The 16,290-nt window shown below is 43.2% G+C and overlaps 1 protein-coding gene and 1 long non-coding RNA gene across 3 annotated transcripts in view; one reads left to right on the forward strand and one right to left on the reverse strand.

Moving 5' to 3' along the window:
* Nucleotides 1–14: 14 nt before the first annotated feature.
* Nucleotides 15–996, forward strand: LOC138237686 (uncharacterized). The gene is made up of 2 exons (XR_011189040.1): nucleotides 15–97; nucleotides 195–996. It is a non-coding gene; the product is annotated as an uncharacterized lncRNA (long non-coding RNA).
* An 886-nt stretch (nucleotides 997–1,882) lies between these two features.
* LOC107076550 (ran-binding protein 3) overlaps nucleotides 1,883–16,290 on the reverse strand; it is a 29,127-nt gene continuing 14,719 nt past the window's right edge. The window contains exons 5-15 of one of the 2 annotated variants that reach the window (XM_015340382.2): nucleotides 16,124–16,195; nucleotides 15,031–15,105; nucleotides 13,851–14,005; nucleotides 12,985–13,094; nucleotides 12,076–12,157; nucleotides 10,666–10,792; nucleotides 8,568–8,689; nucleotides 8,046–8,166; nucleotides 7,471–7,613; nucleotides 6,283–6,478; nucleotides 1,883–4,428 (exon numbers count right to left, since the gene is read on the reverse strand). In XM_015340382.2, the coding sequence (XP_015195868.1) occupies nucleotides 4,385–4,428; nucleotides 6,283–6,478; nucleotides 7,471–7,613; nucleotides 8,046–8,166; nucleotides 8,568–8,689; nucleotides 10,666–10,792; nucleotides 12,076–12,157; nucleotides 12,985–13,094; nucleotides 13,851–14,005; nucleotides 15,031–15,105; nucleotides 16,124–16,195 (1,247 nt within the window). In that variant the 3' untranslated portion in view covers nucleotides 1,883–4,384. Of the gene's footprint in view, nucleotides 4,429–6,282; nucleotides 6,479–7,470; nucleotides 7,614–8,045; nucleotides 8,167–8,567; nucleotides 8,690–10,665; nucleotides 10,793–12,075; nucleotides 12,158–12,984; nucleotides 13,095–13,850; nucleotides 14,009–15,030; nucleotides 15,106–16,123; nucleotides 16,196–16,290 lie in introns of both variants that reach the window. The other variant, XM_015340381.2, reaches the window with a different exon arrangement.

Here is a 16,290-nt window from a genome sequence, read left to right on the forward strand (position 1 = left end):
GCCATCTTCTGATGCGTAAGGTGGCTGGGGTCAGGAGGCGGAGACAACGGCTGACTTTTCTAGCTTAACCCCGTCAGCGCCGGAAGGCATTAGACGGGTAAGTGCCATTGAATGCCCTTCAGAAAGCGTGTTGGGGGGAAAAAGTCTCCACGTCTGCACTGTGCCCGTAATTCGTCTGCTTCTTTTCTCCACAGGCCACGGAAAACGCGACGCAGAAATAGTAGACATGTAGTTCTGTCCCTGCAGACTCTTGGCAGGTTTGAAGGTAGGCGTTATCGCTCAAATGCAATTCTGTGCAAGTGCGAAGCTCTAGCACATCACCGATATTTCTGCCTCAGAGTCTTTGTTGAAATGTTTGGAACTGAACAGTTTCAACGCGTTTTTCCAGAGGGTGTTTAAGCAAGGGCAAGAGCTAAGCGGATCACCTTAACGATGCTGATCTTTAAAATCCTTTACAGCTTAAAAGGACTGTCCTACGCCATCGAGGTGAAGGAACTATCGTTTTAGCCAGGAAGAGAGACAAATACGAGAGACCTGATTCGAGTATTCAAAAATCATCAAAAACATGAACACAATTGGCTCGCTAAACTTCTTCAGAATCAACAGGGATATGCAAGCCAGAGGTTACAGCTGGAATCTCAAGACGTGCATTTAAAACCGAGAATAATAGGCACTTCTTTACACAAGGAGTGGTGGATGTGTGGAACAAGGTGCCCAGACTCAGACTGGCTGGAATAAATTAAATCGAACCAAATCAGCTAGATGGGTGGGCTGACCTCTCGTTTTTTAAGCATGTTTTTTTTCTTTGTGGCACTTGCAGAAGGCCCACCTTAATGCAGTACAGGTGCTGTGTTTTGAAAACTGTACTAGAGCCCCTTGTTCCTGGAACCAGGGAGAGGGTTAATAACCTCAGATATCAAGGCTTCTGTTTCGCAGCCAGCATATCGTAGTCCTTCTGTAATCACTATTGCATACATTAAAGAAATGAAAAAAATGGCCATGTCTACTGTATCCACTTGGAGCTCATAAATTCAAATACTGTTTCAGTGTCACCATGATCATCTGTCACTGTTTTGACTAGTACACATCTTATAATGAACATAGCCTATTGGGCCACTCTGCCTTCCGCTAAATCTTTTCTAGATCTCTTATGAGCTGATTTCCCTCTCTCACACCCGAAGAAGGCTCCACAGCTGAAACATTCTTTTCAATTCTTTTATTCTAAATAAACCTTTACTTGTTCCTTTGCAGCCTACACATGCTGACGCAGCTACTTCAACAACATCTAATAATATCTGATTGTCCATTCCAGCAACTAACAGCTTCTTTCACTGGGTGGCTCTTGCCACCCACCATCATTTATATATATATATTTACAGTTTCCTCTGATGGCAAAAAATGTTTCATGGAACTGAGATCAGTTGGTGATTACTGCTTATGAGAGGGTGAGTGCTGGGTTCCTGAAAAATATATTTCTCCTGTCTTTCACAAGCTGTAGGGATTTGCATCACTGCCTCAGGTTTGTCCTCTGTGGTAGGGTGTGGGCTCTTTTGGTGCGGGGAGGGGCTAGAGTCCCAGACCCCATCCTTACTGTCAGCCATTAGTAACCCCCCCCCTTCCACTGTCAAGCAGTGTGTTACTTGTTTGTCCTGATTGATCATTCCTCACTGCTGAGAAATAGACTTTTCATGGCAAGTGCACAGATGAAGAACGTTAACCTCTTGAGGTTTATTTCTAGTGTTTCTTTCAAAATGGGCATTGAATGTTATAGCCAGATTTCAAGCAACCTTTCCAGGTGGTCCCATAATTAGTCACCAGGCTGCGACAGTGTGTGGTTTGTATGTTAACTTCTGTTCATAACATTATGAATCATACAGCAATACACGACTAATAAATACATACTTTATTTATAATGCATTTCTTTAAACAAAAAAGCATACAAACTGGTACTGCTCTTGAGTTGTTTTCAGAAACTATTGAACAACCTAGCCCAATTAATACATTCATAAAAATATCAAAATGTCCTTATCAACCCTTAGTACATTTTGTGAGCACATCTTGAATAGATAAATTAAGGCAATTTTTCTTTTCACTTTTTAAAACAACATAGACTGATTCTGTTTTTTTTTAAATATTAAAATTACACGAATGACAATCGTAGCTTCCTGTGCAAATACAGCTGAACAGCCAAACCTAAGTATTATATGTACATGATAGCACTTAAACGTGTTTAAAATTAAAAAGTAAATGCAAATTGCATTTTTCACTTGGAATAGAACAAGTAAAACATGAAAAAGAACCTGGAACACCTCCCACTTTATCTATAAGACCCAGAATGCAGATTGCTGCAGCTGTCCTGGAACGTCTCATGGGTCTGTGAGTGAAATAACCTACAGGTGTGTCTAAACCTAACACAGAGTAAAACACCAGAGAACAAAGACTGTTTTTATCCATCTGTGAGGCTGAATTCCAACCCAAACAAGAAACCAGCACAAAGGTGACAAGAAAGCTGTGTGACTCAGCCAAACATTATCAGACAGATAGAAGTATAAGAGCTCCCTTCTGAGTGAAAATGTCACCTTTAATCCAGCAGTCATTCCCCTGGGATGTTAGAGGTAGTTGAAAGACCCAAGAGCATCATAGAAAAGCATTCTTACAGAAGGAAGACTGACTGTGAAGTGCTGTCAGATGATATAACAACAAATATGTTACTGGACATATCCACCTATCAAGTACACCTTTGTATGCCAACGAACAATCTCTTATCGCACTCAGTTTCCAGCAATTTTAATAGTGATACGTTATTGAAATTGTTACTAGAAAGGCTAGGGCCTTCACAAACTTTCACACTATTCTTTTTCAAATAAAGAAGCAAAGGAAATTCTCGCTTGTTCTTTCCTTGTCAAGGGGAATGTTTGATGCCCCTCCTCTCAGGATAAAAACAGAAAAATTCTGGAGAGGCCTATATCCACACTGATATCTGACGTTATATTGCAATAAGTAAATGTTGGCCACTCCTGTGTAACCTTAAATAAGCTGTGAGTGTGCAAAGCAGAGTACTGTATACAGGTTGTACAATCTGTGTTTTTTCATTGAAGAGAACTATGGCCTACATTTACATTGTCATTTTAAAAAAGCTGTTTGAACAGACAGCTTCCATTTATGAAAATAAAGTCAGCCCCACCACCATCTGCAACCCAGAGAAATTTCTACCAGAAGAAATAAAGAAAATGTATATGAAGCAAAATCAGTCATATACAGGGGAATAATTTCTCTGCACGAGGTGCAATCATTTCTTTGCACAGGTTTACTGTGATACATAGGAAACTACATTCCAAAAGAAGGCAAACATCCCTCAAAATCTTTTGTTTCACATTTAAAAAAACAGTCAAAGAAAAATATGCCAAGAGAGCTGTTTAAACACAGCTGACTCATTGTGCATCTTTACCAAAAATTCTCAAACTCAATTTTCTGGCAAAACAGGCAATTTTCCAAAATAACTCCTCTACGTTGAGTCAGTGTACCTTTTTTAAGCCATTGGCTCATTCCAGCCAACAGCAGTCTTTCACTTAAATAGTATTGCACTGAAGAGTAATGAGTAAGAGAAAAACGCAATAGAATTCAATTCTAGCAAAAATGTGATAAAAGCGGCCATTGAACACATCTTGGCTAAATTACTGGAGCTGTCCAGCACAGTGTGAATTAAGCATTAAAATGGAACTTAAAAAGTGCTGCGATACAGTATCTTAAGATCACTCCTTAACTAAATATACATACTAAAGGTAGTCAAAAAAATCTACACGATACACATCTTCCAAAACCGTCTCCTTAACAATGTCCAGGCTCAGTAGTGAGAGACATACTATTGCAGTAACCATGCAGCAATGTTCCTTTTTCTGCATGAACATCATTTTCTTCTGATTCTTTCAGAAAACCCTTTTGCCCTTTTTCCTTTGTTTCAAAAGCTACCTCACACCATCATCAAGAATATTCAAGATCTGAGTGTTTCCCCAGATGTACAAAGTAAAACTTGCCGTAAGACAAAAAGAGAAGCCGCGCTTCTAAGTCCGATCTCCAAAGCAGTGTAAATGAGTCATTTCCAAGCACCTGCAGGTGTTCGATATACCCCGAGGAACGAGGGCTCTGACTGAATTTAGGCAGTAGGAGCTGCGATACTGCGTTGGATGAAGGGGATCCTGCTGCCAATCTGCGTTCCACAAGCAGGCGCAGGCAGCTGGCAGACCGCGGGATCCAGCTGCCCTTCCCAAAGCGCCGCGGCCGCGCACGGGCCCCGAAGAAAGGCTGGAGCCGGGATCCGGTGAAGGTTATCACAGGAGTGCTCTGTGTGTGAGAGTGACGGGGATCGCCGCACCCTGAGGACGCATCAGGAGCGGATCCGGGGTTGGCTATAGCTCCAGTCTGATCCTCCTGCAAAGACAACAAAAATAGAGTGCCTTATGACTTACCTCTGGATGCTGACTGCACAAAGTCCTACAAGTCACGCTCCTACAAGTGATTTCTACCACAATACCACTGAGAGTGTCCTGACTGGTGGTATTACGGTGTGGTACGGTGGAGCCACAGTACAGGAAAGAAAAGCCATACAGGGGGGTTGTGAGGACCGAGCAGCCCTCCATCGACACCATACCGGATGTATCTCGACCGCTGCCACAGCTGCGCTCGAGCTATACTTCGGGACCCAATTCACCCTGGCCACGATCTGTTTTCGCTGATTCTGGGTTCTGGTAGGAGGTATCGCAGTATCAGAACACTGACCAATAGATTCAAAAACAGTTTCTTCAAAAGCAGTCCACATCACAAACAGCTCAAATTAGCACCTGCACTTTGAGGTACTGCACTGTTTGCACTATGTCCTGTCTTGGCTGCATATATAACATCTATTGTCTACATTTTTATTGACCATATCTGTTTGTCATTTGTGCCTATTTTATTTTCTCTGCCATTACTGGGTACAGCTGAATGAGTTAGCATTCCAATACACTTGTTGTATATGGCAAATAAAAAATCTTGAATCTTGAATCCCAATTAAGTGCTATACTGTACATCTTAGGAGGTGGCATAGGTTTTGGAGATCACTGTTTCACAGGTGTTATAGTTATGACTCTGTAATTAATTATAAGACTCGTAGGGAAAACAAAGTAGCCAAACATTCAATTAATTAGCTCACCTAAGAAAGTTGGATCCAATCCTCAGGATTTATCTAATCAAATGATTTTCAATAAATTTCATCATTAAGTTTTTTCCCAGGCGCTGTTGACAGATTTTGGAGAAACCCTCATTTTTGCATGTTTGCAATGTGTTGTGGGCAGTTCGGTGGGCAGTGGCTAGCATTGCTGCCTCGCAGCGCTGGGGAACTTACGTTTTTCCAACGTATCATCTTTTTGAGCATTACTCACAAGACTGTAAAGTGCTAAACTTGTCTGAACACGATCCTTTTTAGGTTTCCTGTCAATAACCCCCCCACACACACACACTTTGGTGACACAAGTATCTGCTGATGCAGATACGAGGGAAGGTTCCACTTCTGGCGTTTAAAATATGCAGAGACGTGCAGGAGGATGGGACTCTAAATATAACATAATCCTAAACATCTCTTCACTGCCATTCACCCAGCCAGCAATTTGTTAAAGTGTTTAAAATCGCACGTGAGAAGCATGAGTCACTGAGCCGCGACTCCGCTGTGACACTGCATCTCTTCACTGTTTCCGCTGGCTGATGACTCTGATCCTATTACTGCAGACTGATCATGACCCAGGAGCCAACCCGCTGCAGGGCATAGGGCCTTCACGCTGAGGCCGGGTTTTTAAAAACACAGGAGCATGTCATAAACTGACCCCTTCCACCACACTACTAGAAGTAAGCAGTTTTCACAGTACCGTGAGTGATAGCACAGTTCTTTGGGTCTTTTACTCTACCGTCCTATGTCAGAACCCACATAAGGTGAGGGGCACTGGCACTGTCTCACAGCTGGCATAGTGCAGGCAGCCCTCATGGGTGTGACTTGTTTTTTTTCTCATTCCTGGAAACAACACCCACATGTTTTCAGTCCTGGGCCTCCTGCTAAAAAGCCCTCCCTGTCCCAGCCGTAAAGGCTGGTAGTTCTGCCAAGAATTCCAGTCCAAAGTAGGCACTGCCCTCCTTGGCACTGCCCAACCTTCCCCACACACGTACACAGCAGCATCCGAAATGCATGAATCCGTGTGAACGCCCTAACATTTGCTTGAGTGCTGAATTCGGTATTTTACATGCAGGCCTCCTTACCAGCTGTGGAGCAGCCCAGATGGGTCAGTATCTGCTCTTCCTCCTCCTCTTCCTCGCTGTCAAAGGGCCGCAGGGCAGGTCCTGACTCTGGCCCCTCCAGACTGGGCGCCCTCCCCAGCTCCATGCCAGCACACCGCAGTGCCACCAGGCGATGGTGAATGGCCATGTTGAGACGGGCAATGTCTTTGGCGCCACCCTGCAGAGAAATAGGCTTTCAAAAATAGTGCTTCAACAGCCACCTAACTCAAGACTGTTGTGCAGGACATGTCTGTATCACTGCTTATCAAGGGCAACGGGCTACAACACTTCTGTTAATGAGCAAAGGTCTTATGACCAAGTATGCATCACGGCTTTCTTAGAGACGTTGGGCCACAGTGGGTAATTCATCTCTTCGATGAAAGTAACTCACAAAGAACAGGGAATATATGTTAACATCCAAACAGTCCCAAGAAAACATAGTTGCTTACACTTAATTTCACCTTAGCCATTTAGTTGTTCCATTTCTAACAGTTGTGCTAGAAGACAGACTTTGATCGACTATGACTGAAATTATTACCCTGACTGATTTTGCTTCATATACAGCACATTTTCTTTCATCTGGTAGAAATTTCTCTGGGATGCAGGCAGCACTGAATGTTACTTTCAACCTTTCTTAAACAAATTTCAGTTTGGAAACTGCTGAGACTTGCAGCAGTGGCTTGAGCGTTGCCGGAGTTGGCACTGACGTGGCGCTGCTTGCCCAGACATGGACAGGGTGATCATGGATGCTACCTGTCACCGGTAACACTGTACCAGCCTTGACATGGTCAATAGGTGAACTTTACACTCTCCGACATTTCCTGGGCTGAAATCCTTGACATCAGTCTCTCATCTCAAGATCACAGAGTCTGTGGTTAAAGACGTACGCCCGCTGTACGTCCAGGGCTCCTGTTTCCACGTGCAACATGAACGTCCACACAGATATACCCATGATGCACATGAGTGCGCTGTTTTTCCAGTTCTCTAACCCAAGGGATCCAGTCAGCACATAGAAGTAGCATGTTCATATGTGCAAGTTTTGCAAAGGCTTCTTCAAAGCTCAGAATGTGTTGCATTTGCCGGGATAAGCTTACACAAACATTTAATTCTGCTTTGTCCCGGGAAAGATGCTTGGAAGTGCTGCGGCCCTGCCCCTCAACTGGTGCTCACCTGGACGAGGAAGATCCGGACAGAGCGCTCCTCCAGCTCGGTGGCGGTGAGCTGCAGGTTTCTCCTGCTCGCTCTGTGCACGTGCATGTCAGCCCACAGCTTGGAGTTCAGGATCACCTTCAGGCTGCCCTGGTTTCTCATCACTGCAGGGGGAACAGGGCGTTTTCAGACAATGAACCGGAATGGGATTATGCTTACTGACAGGAGCCACATTAGAAAAAGCAATACAGAAAAACAAAACATTGGCACTAGCTTTTTGAAAGAACTCTTTTCTGAGCTTGTCTGTAACATGACTAATTTCACACTCAAAGTTTACCTTCAGGAAGACTTTCTGGAAAAGCAGGTCACAAATTAACTAATACCCTAATTGTTTGGGTCTCTTGGATTTTTTTTATCCTTTTTTGCTAAAGATTTCCAGGTGCTAAAAAAATGTAAACCTCAAAAAATGTAAGCAACAAAATGTCTGAGTAAGCAAATAATTCTTTATTTAATGAAGGTCTTAATCAAGCAATTAAGAAGATGGCTGGAGCAAGAGCTAGCAGGTAAAGGTCCGGAAGCCCTGCAGTTTACTGTACCTAATCGTGACTGGAAGCTTCCTGGCCTCTCGGCAGCCAAGTCATTGAGCCGCAGAATTCCCCTGCCTCTCTCCCGCCAGGACTGCGTCGCCTTCTCAAACACAAACAGCTTGCAGGTCATCTGAAACCCCACAGAAGGGCAAGACTTGTGAAAAATCAAAACCAAAACTTAAAACACTGTGCCACCTACTGCATCCCAGACATCAGCAGTCTGGTGGTTTGGAATGGGTAAGGTCAAATTCAGGGTTTCTCAGGAGTGTTCAACACACCCTCCATGAGGAGCAGGACACTAGCCTATTCTACACTGGCTCTTGGCACTTGTTTAAGATGTACTACATGTACTAGGAGAAGAAACTGTGTTTTACTGAGGAGAATCATTACATGACTTTGGATTGGATCAAGCGGTAGGACAGAAGATGGATAAGATCTTACAATGCGCTGTGACTCTCGCCAGGAAAAGCAGATTAGACTAAAGCTGGAGGGGAGGCAGGGAGATGCGTCCCAGCTCTTGACGGGACTTACCTGCACCACGTTGCTCTCCAGCTCCTCTCCCGTGAAGACCCTCACCCTCTTCAGCAGGCACCTCCGCCCGCTGGCCGCAGTGCAGGCGGCTGCTGACTCCCTCAGCGTGCGCCTCCTAACCGCTGCAGGGGGCACAAGGAAGGGACAGCTTTAGCACCAGGGCTCAACTCACGGCCAGGACTGAGAGCAGTGGCGCCCCCTGCCAGCTGGTGTCAGAAATGAACGTCAGTAATAAAGGCTGTTCAGCGGGGCACACACTCCCCTTCACATCTTGCCTTTAAAAATGCATGCTTCACCTGTCTTACAGCATGCAGGCGTGTGCTAAAAATCTGTCATTTGCTAGATGGGATGGCCTTTTCCTTCCTGTCAATGAGCAGTTTATTTACAATGGGACATGCCTCTTCTAAAATCTGATGTGAATTCACCGTGCATTGTAATCATTCTGACTGCTGAGCACACAAAACGTCTTGTTGCCTCTGGTTTTTAGTATATGCTAACATATATTAGTTATACCGTGGTTAGCTGTGCACATTCATGGACAATTGTGGTGTGGCTACTTAAATTCAAACTCCATTATTATAGAATATAAATACTTTTTTTTACTCAAAGCTAAGATATAGCATGCTGCAGGACTGAACAGCATATATTATATCAAGTAAATAAGTATTCTATGTGTTGCCTAACCACATGGTTAGGATGTACAAGGTCACAGGATGCATCTTCTTTAGCAATAATTGGGATTGTATGAAAAACTACTGGAAATTGAAGCCTGCAGCAATGGACAGTAATTAGACCCCTGGGACCTGTGCAGACACTGAGAACCACTGTCTCCATTGTGGGCTCCCAGTACAAGATAGAACAGGCAGACAAGCCATCCATATGACTCAGACAATGGCACTGAAGGCATATAGCTGGCAGTAAAAAGCAGATTCAAATTCCTTGTGAAGAGCACGCAAATAGTTTCTGATTTCAGATATATTTTTATGAATAATGACGGCCATAAAAAGAGTCTAGAATATGCATACACTTTAAACTATATGAGAGGAGGACCACTTAAGTCAAGTAAAATACAAACTTTTGGCTTCTGGAGTAAAAGGGGATAGTGTATTAAAAAAGAAACTATAAAGCTGAATGTTGTTTGTAACAGCGCTGATTTTGTCAAACAGGATAATTTTAATGTACCTTTCTGTTCCAAACATTCAGTAGTTCCATGTTTTATAACACAAAGTAAGGAAAAAACAAGTTTACAAAATGTAAACAAGTTGATTCAACTGCCAGCAGCTGTTAATCAGCTGATGATCAGCAGTTTCCTGCAAACCGCTCTGCTCTTCAACAGGCTATTGTATGATCTAGGATCTTTTCTGTTGCAACTACAACTACTGCCACAAGGGGGCAAAAAAACACCATAAGGTGAAGGGCAAACGATTCAGGGATGCCAAGGAAATTGAGAGAGAAGGCTGGAAAGAATCATCAAGTCACCTCAGTTTTATGGAAAATCTTGGATTAAAAGAGAAACTCCTCCAGCAGCCTTAGTTCACCCGGGAATTGTGAAGTGAATTCTGATTGTTGTCACACAAAAACATCCCTTATTCACAAGGTCAGCCTACGGTCTCCTAGATCCTGTGAGACAGAAGGCACCACGTTTTCCAGCTGATGTTGGCAATGCCCTGCAGAACGCTGTCAGACTATAACTCCTGTGATTTACTGAGCAGCCGGAGAACACTGGGGGCTGAACAGCTACAGAAGATTAACTGCAGGGACATTCCATATTGAAAGGGACGTACTACTTTGTACAGAGCATGTCTCTAGCCAACTGCCCTGCTTTGTTGCTGACTGTTTCCTTCTGGGAACCTTCAAGAAAACGGTCAAGGAGCTGCTGGATAACATTCTGAGACCAGATACCTGCCTGCAATAGGCTGAATCAAACGAGGGGACTGTCTGGTTTGTGAGTTACTGGGACTCGGTGGCAGCTCTGCACAGTTCTGCGCAATCAAATCGAGATCGAAGACCGAGAACAAAGCGTCCCCAGCCTGTGTCACGTCAGGGGCTGTGTAGCTGAATGGAAACTCCAGGAAGGGACACGCAGGGCAACACTTACTTCCATGCGGTGATCCGCAGGTTGGGGACTCGGAGTCGGAGTCGGACTCGGAGGAGCTGGACTCTGGGGCAGTCGCACCGTCTTCGCTGTTGTCCGATACGTCAGCGTCCGGAGTCTTCATAGGGCTCTGGGAGGAGGGAAATCGACTGCTGTCTTTACACATCAACGTCAGCTCCAGCGATTGAGTGAGAACACAGAGGAAACTTACAGTACATGGCTGACAGGTCTAACGGCACAGGGCCGCTGAACACTGTGGGGCTTTCAAATGAAAAGCAACTATTCGTTTGCCTTAAATGCAGCTTCATTTTTCAACATTTCACTGCAGGGAAATCTATGTCTTAAAAACTGTGACGTTCTAAAAGGTTTTCATCTGCTAGCCAAAACGACACAGAAGTGCCCTCAGTCCAAAAATTGATGGACAGAATATTATGACATTATACATTATGACATTACATTATCCACTTCATACTATACTTACAGTTACAGATTTTTCCTGTTAAACACGTGGAGTATAAAACATGAGGTTTTTTAACAGATCAAAGTAAAAAACATCAATCCAAAGCTAATACAGTGATTAATGCCAAATTCAGTTACACTTTTGTAGAAATGAAAAAACTCTGGTGTCCAGTGCTCTCTGGGTAATGAAAAGGCTAGTACAAAAGTCTGTACTTTGAACAGTCATGTTGGTAAATAACAGTCCTATTTAAACAAAATAGAGCCAAAGATATCAGTTTTGAATGGAAACAAGTTTAAAAATGTATTCATTTTCATTTTTAACAAAGAACGTATGCGATAAAGGTGCACAGCCTTGCTCCTTACACATCTTTAAAAATTAACTTCACATTCTTGCTTCTGCATTAGCAATTAAATCTGGAAACATCAGACCTGTTCACATACCAGGCGATCAGTTTAAGTACCATAACAGTGAACAGCTGGGATTCCTTAGTTGAAGTCAATATTCATTTCTGATGAACACTGAAGCCAAATCGGCTAATAACTCTTGATATTTTAACTCTTGTCTCCCATTCTCTGCTAGAAGATGTGATTATACAGACCTGCAGGTGTAATTAAATTAAACATGTTATTGAGCTCCTTAAGGTGACACAATCCCCTTGAAGTCTCCAGTGAGAGGCAGACCTTTTTGGAGTAGTGGAATTCACCAATGTCAGAGTGGCAGGATTGACACAGACCAAAGCCCGATAGGAAACAAGCACCGCATGACTTGCCAATTAGTGATAATATAAAGACAGCCCTGGGACTACAGATACACAACAGTGCAGAACTAAGGCCTATCCTGAGTGTCAGCTTTAAAATAACATTTTTCTCATAGTTTATATTATTGGGTTTCCAGCTACTTGCCTGGTTAATTAGTTAGAAAAGTATTTTAAATATGAAACCAGATATACTCACCAAAACTCTCTCGCTCATGTTTTCCCCAAACACAAATGGGAAACTGCTCTCTGTGGCAACCAGGTCCATTTTCACAGGACTTCTGCAGAGAAGGACGAGATGCCAACAGATTTACCTTTGAAGCCGTGTCCTCACCAACAAGGGTAACCAGGACTTTCCAAGCTTCTGTACAAATTTGATTTTTTTTAGTTTTCACTTTAAATCTTTGTTCTAAACAACATCTATTTCCAGTCATGCTTAAAGCAGTCCCTATTACTGGGCACATACAGTAACAACACTATACCAGCTCATGTTTTGTCACCTGAAGTTAAACACTTTCGTCCTCAGTCACCAAACTAAAATAGCAACACCGGCACTAGGGCAGTTCTTAAAAGAAATTCCCACATTGGGAAATTTTCAACAGAAACGTCTGACTTTTGTTCTCTGAAACATACATCTACATAACACAATCAGTCAAAACCCCACGATGATCATAGATGTATTTTTCCCCCTACAATCAGCTCTGATGGGATCAAGCTACTTATGTTTGTAAGCTTTCATTTCTCAACACAGACTATGCATATTTCATTGTTTCCACTCACATATAATATTGGAACAAGACTTAATTTTGCTTTACATGTTGGTAATAGACCTTTAGGACTAATAATAATAATAATGTGGATTATTATTACCACCAATTTGCCACCAAATATTCCAGGGGCAGGAACGCCTAAAGAAAAACTTACTGAAAGTTTCAGGTATATTAAACAAAAGTTCATTACTCCTTGTCTGTGAACTGCTGTATGTGCTGTTTGGCAGAGGGTATTCAAACTGCAGATCAATGGTTATAAAGCAAGGGTTTAATTTTCACAATCCCCAGACCAGAGGAGCACTCCTCCGCTTGAGATTTGATACGGATACACTGGTTACCTGTCTGCCTGAGGAGGCACAAGCTGAGGGAAAGTGGAAGATGGGAAAGTGGTGTCCGACTCTATGCCTGGTGGGCGACTTCCTGGAAAACTGTGGAGCTCTGTTGGTGCCTATTGATCAGAAACAAAAAGGACAGCAGATTCTGTTGATGTGTGTGTTGCTGGGGGGCGCTTACCAAATTAAGCTGAGTTTGCAACACAGTGACTCAATTGTAATCAGTGAGTAAACAATGACTGTTGTTATTTTTTCCTCAAAACAAATTTAAACGTGTTTCGGAATCTGTTTTTTTGTAGAATGATCATTTGGAGGGGGCTGACCAAACAAACAACAGAAAGTGTTGACCTTAGCTCAACAGGGGTGTCGTATTCACTGCATAAGTGAATGATTTCAAAAGTTTACATAGCCCAAAATAGCAAAGATTAAAATGAAGGTATAGGGCAGTTTAAGAGATACAGTACCAAGTGGGAGGCCTGCTCTCCTCTCACAGACATGCCCAGCTCAGTGCACCAATCATCATTCTCCTCTCCAGACATGCCCAGCTCAGTGCACCAATCACCTCTCCCCTCTCGCAGACATGTCTACCTCAGTGGACCAATCACCATTATCCTCTCCAGACACGCCCAGTTCAGTGCACCAATCACCATTCTCCTCTCCAGACATGCCCAGCTCAGTGCACTAATCAATCTCCCATCCAGGTACTGACCAGGCTCACACTTGCTTAGCTTCAGCGGGCTGCCAGTTGTGAATTGCAAGATGATAATTCTTTTAATTTCACATTCACTACCGCCCTTTGGCTTTTCCTAACCAAAGGTCACAAGAGGTCATTCTGGATTTGCTGGTGGGTGGCGGTAGTGACTTGAGCTCACCTGCTGGTCTGGCGCCCGGCCGGAGCAGGGCGTGTCAGCAGTGGTCAGGCTGCAGGACCCCTCTGCAGGCAGAGGCGGGGAGATGCTGTGTGGTCTGGGAGCCTGGAGGGTGGCCGGCCTCAGCACAGGCCCTTTTGCTTTCCACGCTGAACAATCTGCTGGGAGAAAACAGCAATCGCGATCAGCACCACATGTGAGGCCTCCACTAACAAATACATTCCTTCTGAAGAGGAACCCTTATTGCTAGGCCATGGATTTCAAGTATGCAAAACATCCTTCTTCTTTTTTTGAAAATGAAAAAAAATTGTTGGCACAGTTTCATACACTTGCCTTTACAAAAATTCCAACTATTTCATTGTGTAATGAAAAGATTTAACGCTTTAAAAGAAGGAAGCATTGAGTGGTGGTTTTCTTTTGCCTGCAAACTAAGATTAAAAACCTTGAAAAGCCAAACATTTCAGCAACATCTACAATCCTTATTAATGCTCTGATATATTAAATACATCTGCCTGCCCTTCAACAAACTAATTTAAAATATCTCAACAAAGGTAAACAGAAACCCTAAACTGTCATTAAGTATATGGATTGGAATTTGTCACTGGTAAAAATCAAAGTGATTTAACTGAAGAGTTTGTTTCCTCTCAGGTTTAGTATAATACAGCTAACTTACTGAATATCACTCCCTTATTCCTGAGAGAAGTGCTCTAATTTCAATTGAATTTTAATTAATTGGAACTGATCACAACAGAAACACTTATACGTGCCAAGCTATAGGAAAATACAAAAATAGAAAATTGAGCAATTTAGCTTTTTGACTCTTTATAAAAGCTTTAATGCTGAGATTTCTTGAAAACACATTCTCCTATTTAACCGCAACTAGTTAGTTAATTGAGGACTTGAGAAGCAAACACATCTGTATATCTCTGAAGGTTTCAAAACACAAAATTAATTGTAGCTCTGTGGTACACAGTTCAGATCACCTCTGTGATGGGGTACAAACAATGAAATTTGCAAAAAGTGCTCGCAACATTCCTTCATATACAAATGAGAAATGAAGCTAGGCCTTTCCTGACTGCAAAACCACTTCACTTTAATGCAAAACCTCTGCATTAAAATTGTGTTTGCTCCTTCATAATTTCCTGCCAGGGAAACATGAGTCTGAATCAACAACAGTACCCACCTGTATCTACAGGACTGCTGCTGTCGATGTTAGGGTTGCATAGACTCGAAGGCATGAACACATTTTTTCTTGATACTGGAAAATAAAAGGAAGAAAAAAACACATTCAAAGTCAGAACAATTCCACTTTCAATCTACAAAGGTTAAAACTAAAAACTAGAAAAGCAGAAAGCAATCTACCCAAGACAAAATGTACCATGCCTTAAATATCATAACTGGAGCTCCCGCTGTTTTTTTCTCATCACATTGTGAAACTCACATGCTTTTAATAATAAAAGCTCACCTCTTTTCTCAAACTCACCTCTTTTAATAATAATATATTTGCTTACACTTATATAGCACTTTTCTGGACACTCCCCTCAAAGCGCTTTACAGGTAATGGGGACTCTCCTGCACCCCCATCAATGTGTAGCTCCACCTGGTGTACTCATCACAGACCAGCTATCAGTAAGGAGGAGAACAAAGTGATGAAGCCAGTTCAGAGATGGGGATTATTAGGAGGCCATGATTGGTAAAGGCCAATGGGAAATTTGGTCAGGACGCCGGGGTTACGCCCCTACTCTTTTCGGAAACATCCGAAGGATGGAACTCTTTTACAGTATAGTGTCCCTGTCACTATACTGGGGTATTAGGACCCTCACAGACCAAAAGGTGTGAGTGCCCCCTACTGACCCCACTAACACCTCTTCCAGCAGCACCCTTAGTTTTCTCAGGAGGTCTCCCATCCAGGTATTGACCAGGTGCACACCTGCTTAGCTTCAGTGAGTTGCAGGGTGATATGGCCTGTTGTTTTTGTCAAGTCATATCTGGCAGTAGTACTTTATCAGGTTAAAACAGCTCCTTCAGTGGGCAGCAGCTCCCCTGCAACAGGTGATCGCCATGGATTAATGACAGCGGCCATCCAGCTGGAGCCTTGGGCCACTGTGAAAACCTTCTAATGTACTGATGCAACTCCTTGTCCAAAATCTCTGCCATGGGGTCTTCAGACAAGACAGACAAGTGCACATGGCATTATTAAACCTTTCTCCAGGCGCCTAGGATGACGTGCAGAGGGAAGGACGCCTTTACACAGTGTCCACGACAGACAGCCCTACCTGGACGGGAAGGAGGGAAGGAGAAGGAGCACACCGAGGAGGACCGCTCTCTCTGCTGCCTGTCTGCAGGACCTGGAGAGACAGGAAAAGATGGGCCTTATTTCCTGCTTCCACTCTACAACTCCAATCAGCGCAGCATTCCTCAAGCACTCCGGTTTTTATTAAGG

The sequence above is a fragment of the Lepisosteus oculatus genome, chromosome 3 (genome assembly GCF_040954835.1).
Source record: "Lepisosteus oculatus isolate fLepOcu1 chromosome 3, fLepOcu1.hap2, whole genome shotgun sequence".
Lineage (NCBI taxonomy): Eukaryota > Metazoa > Chordata > Actinopteri > Semionotiformes > Lepisosteidae > Lepisosteus > Lepisosteus oculatus.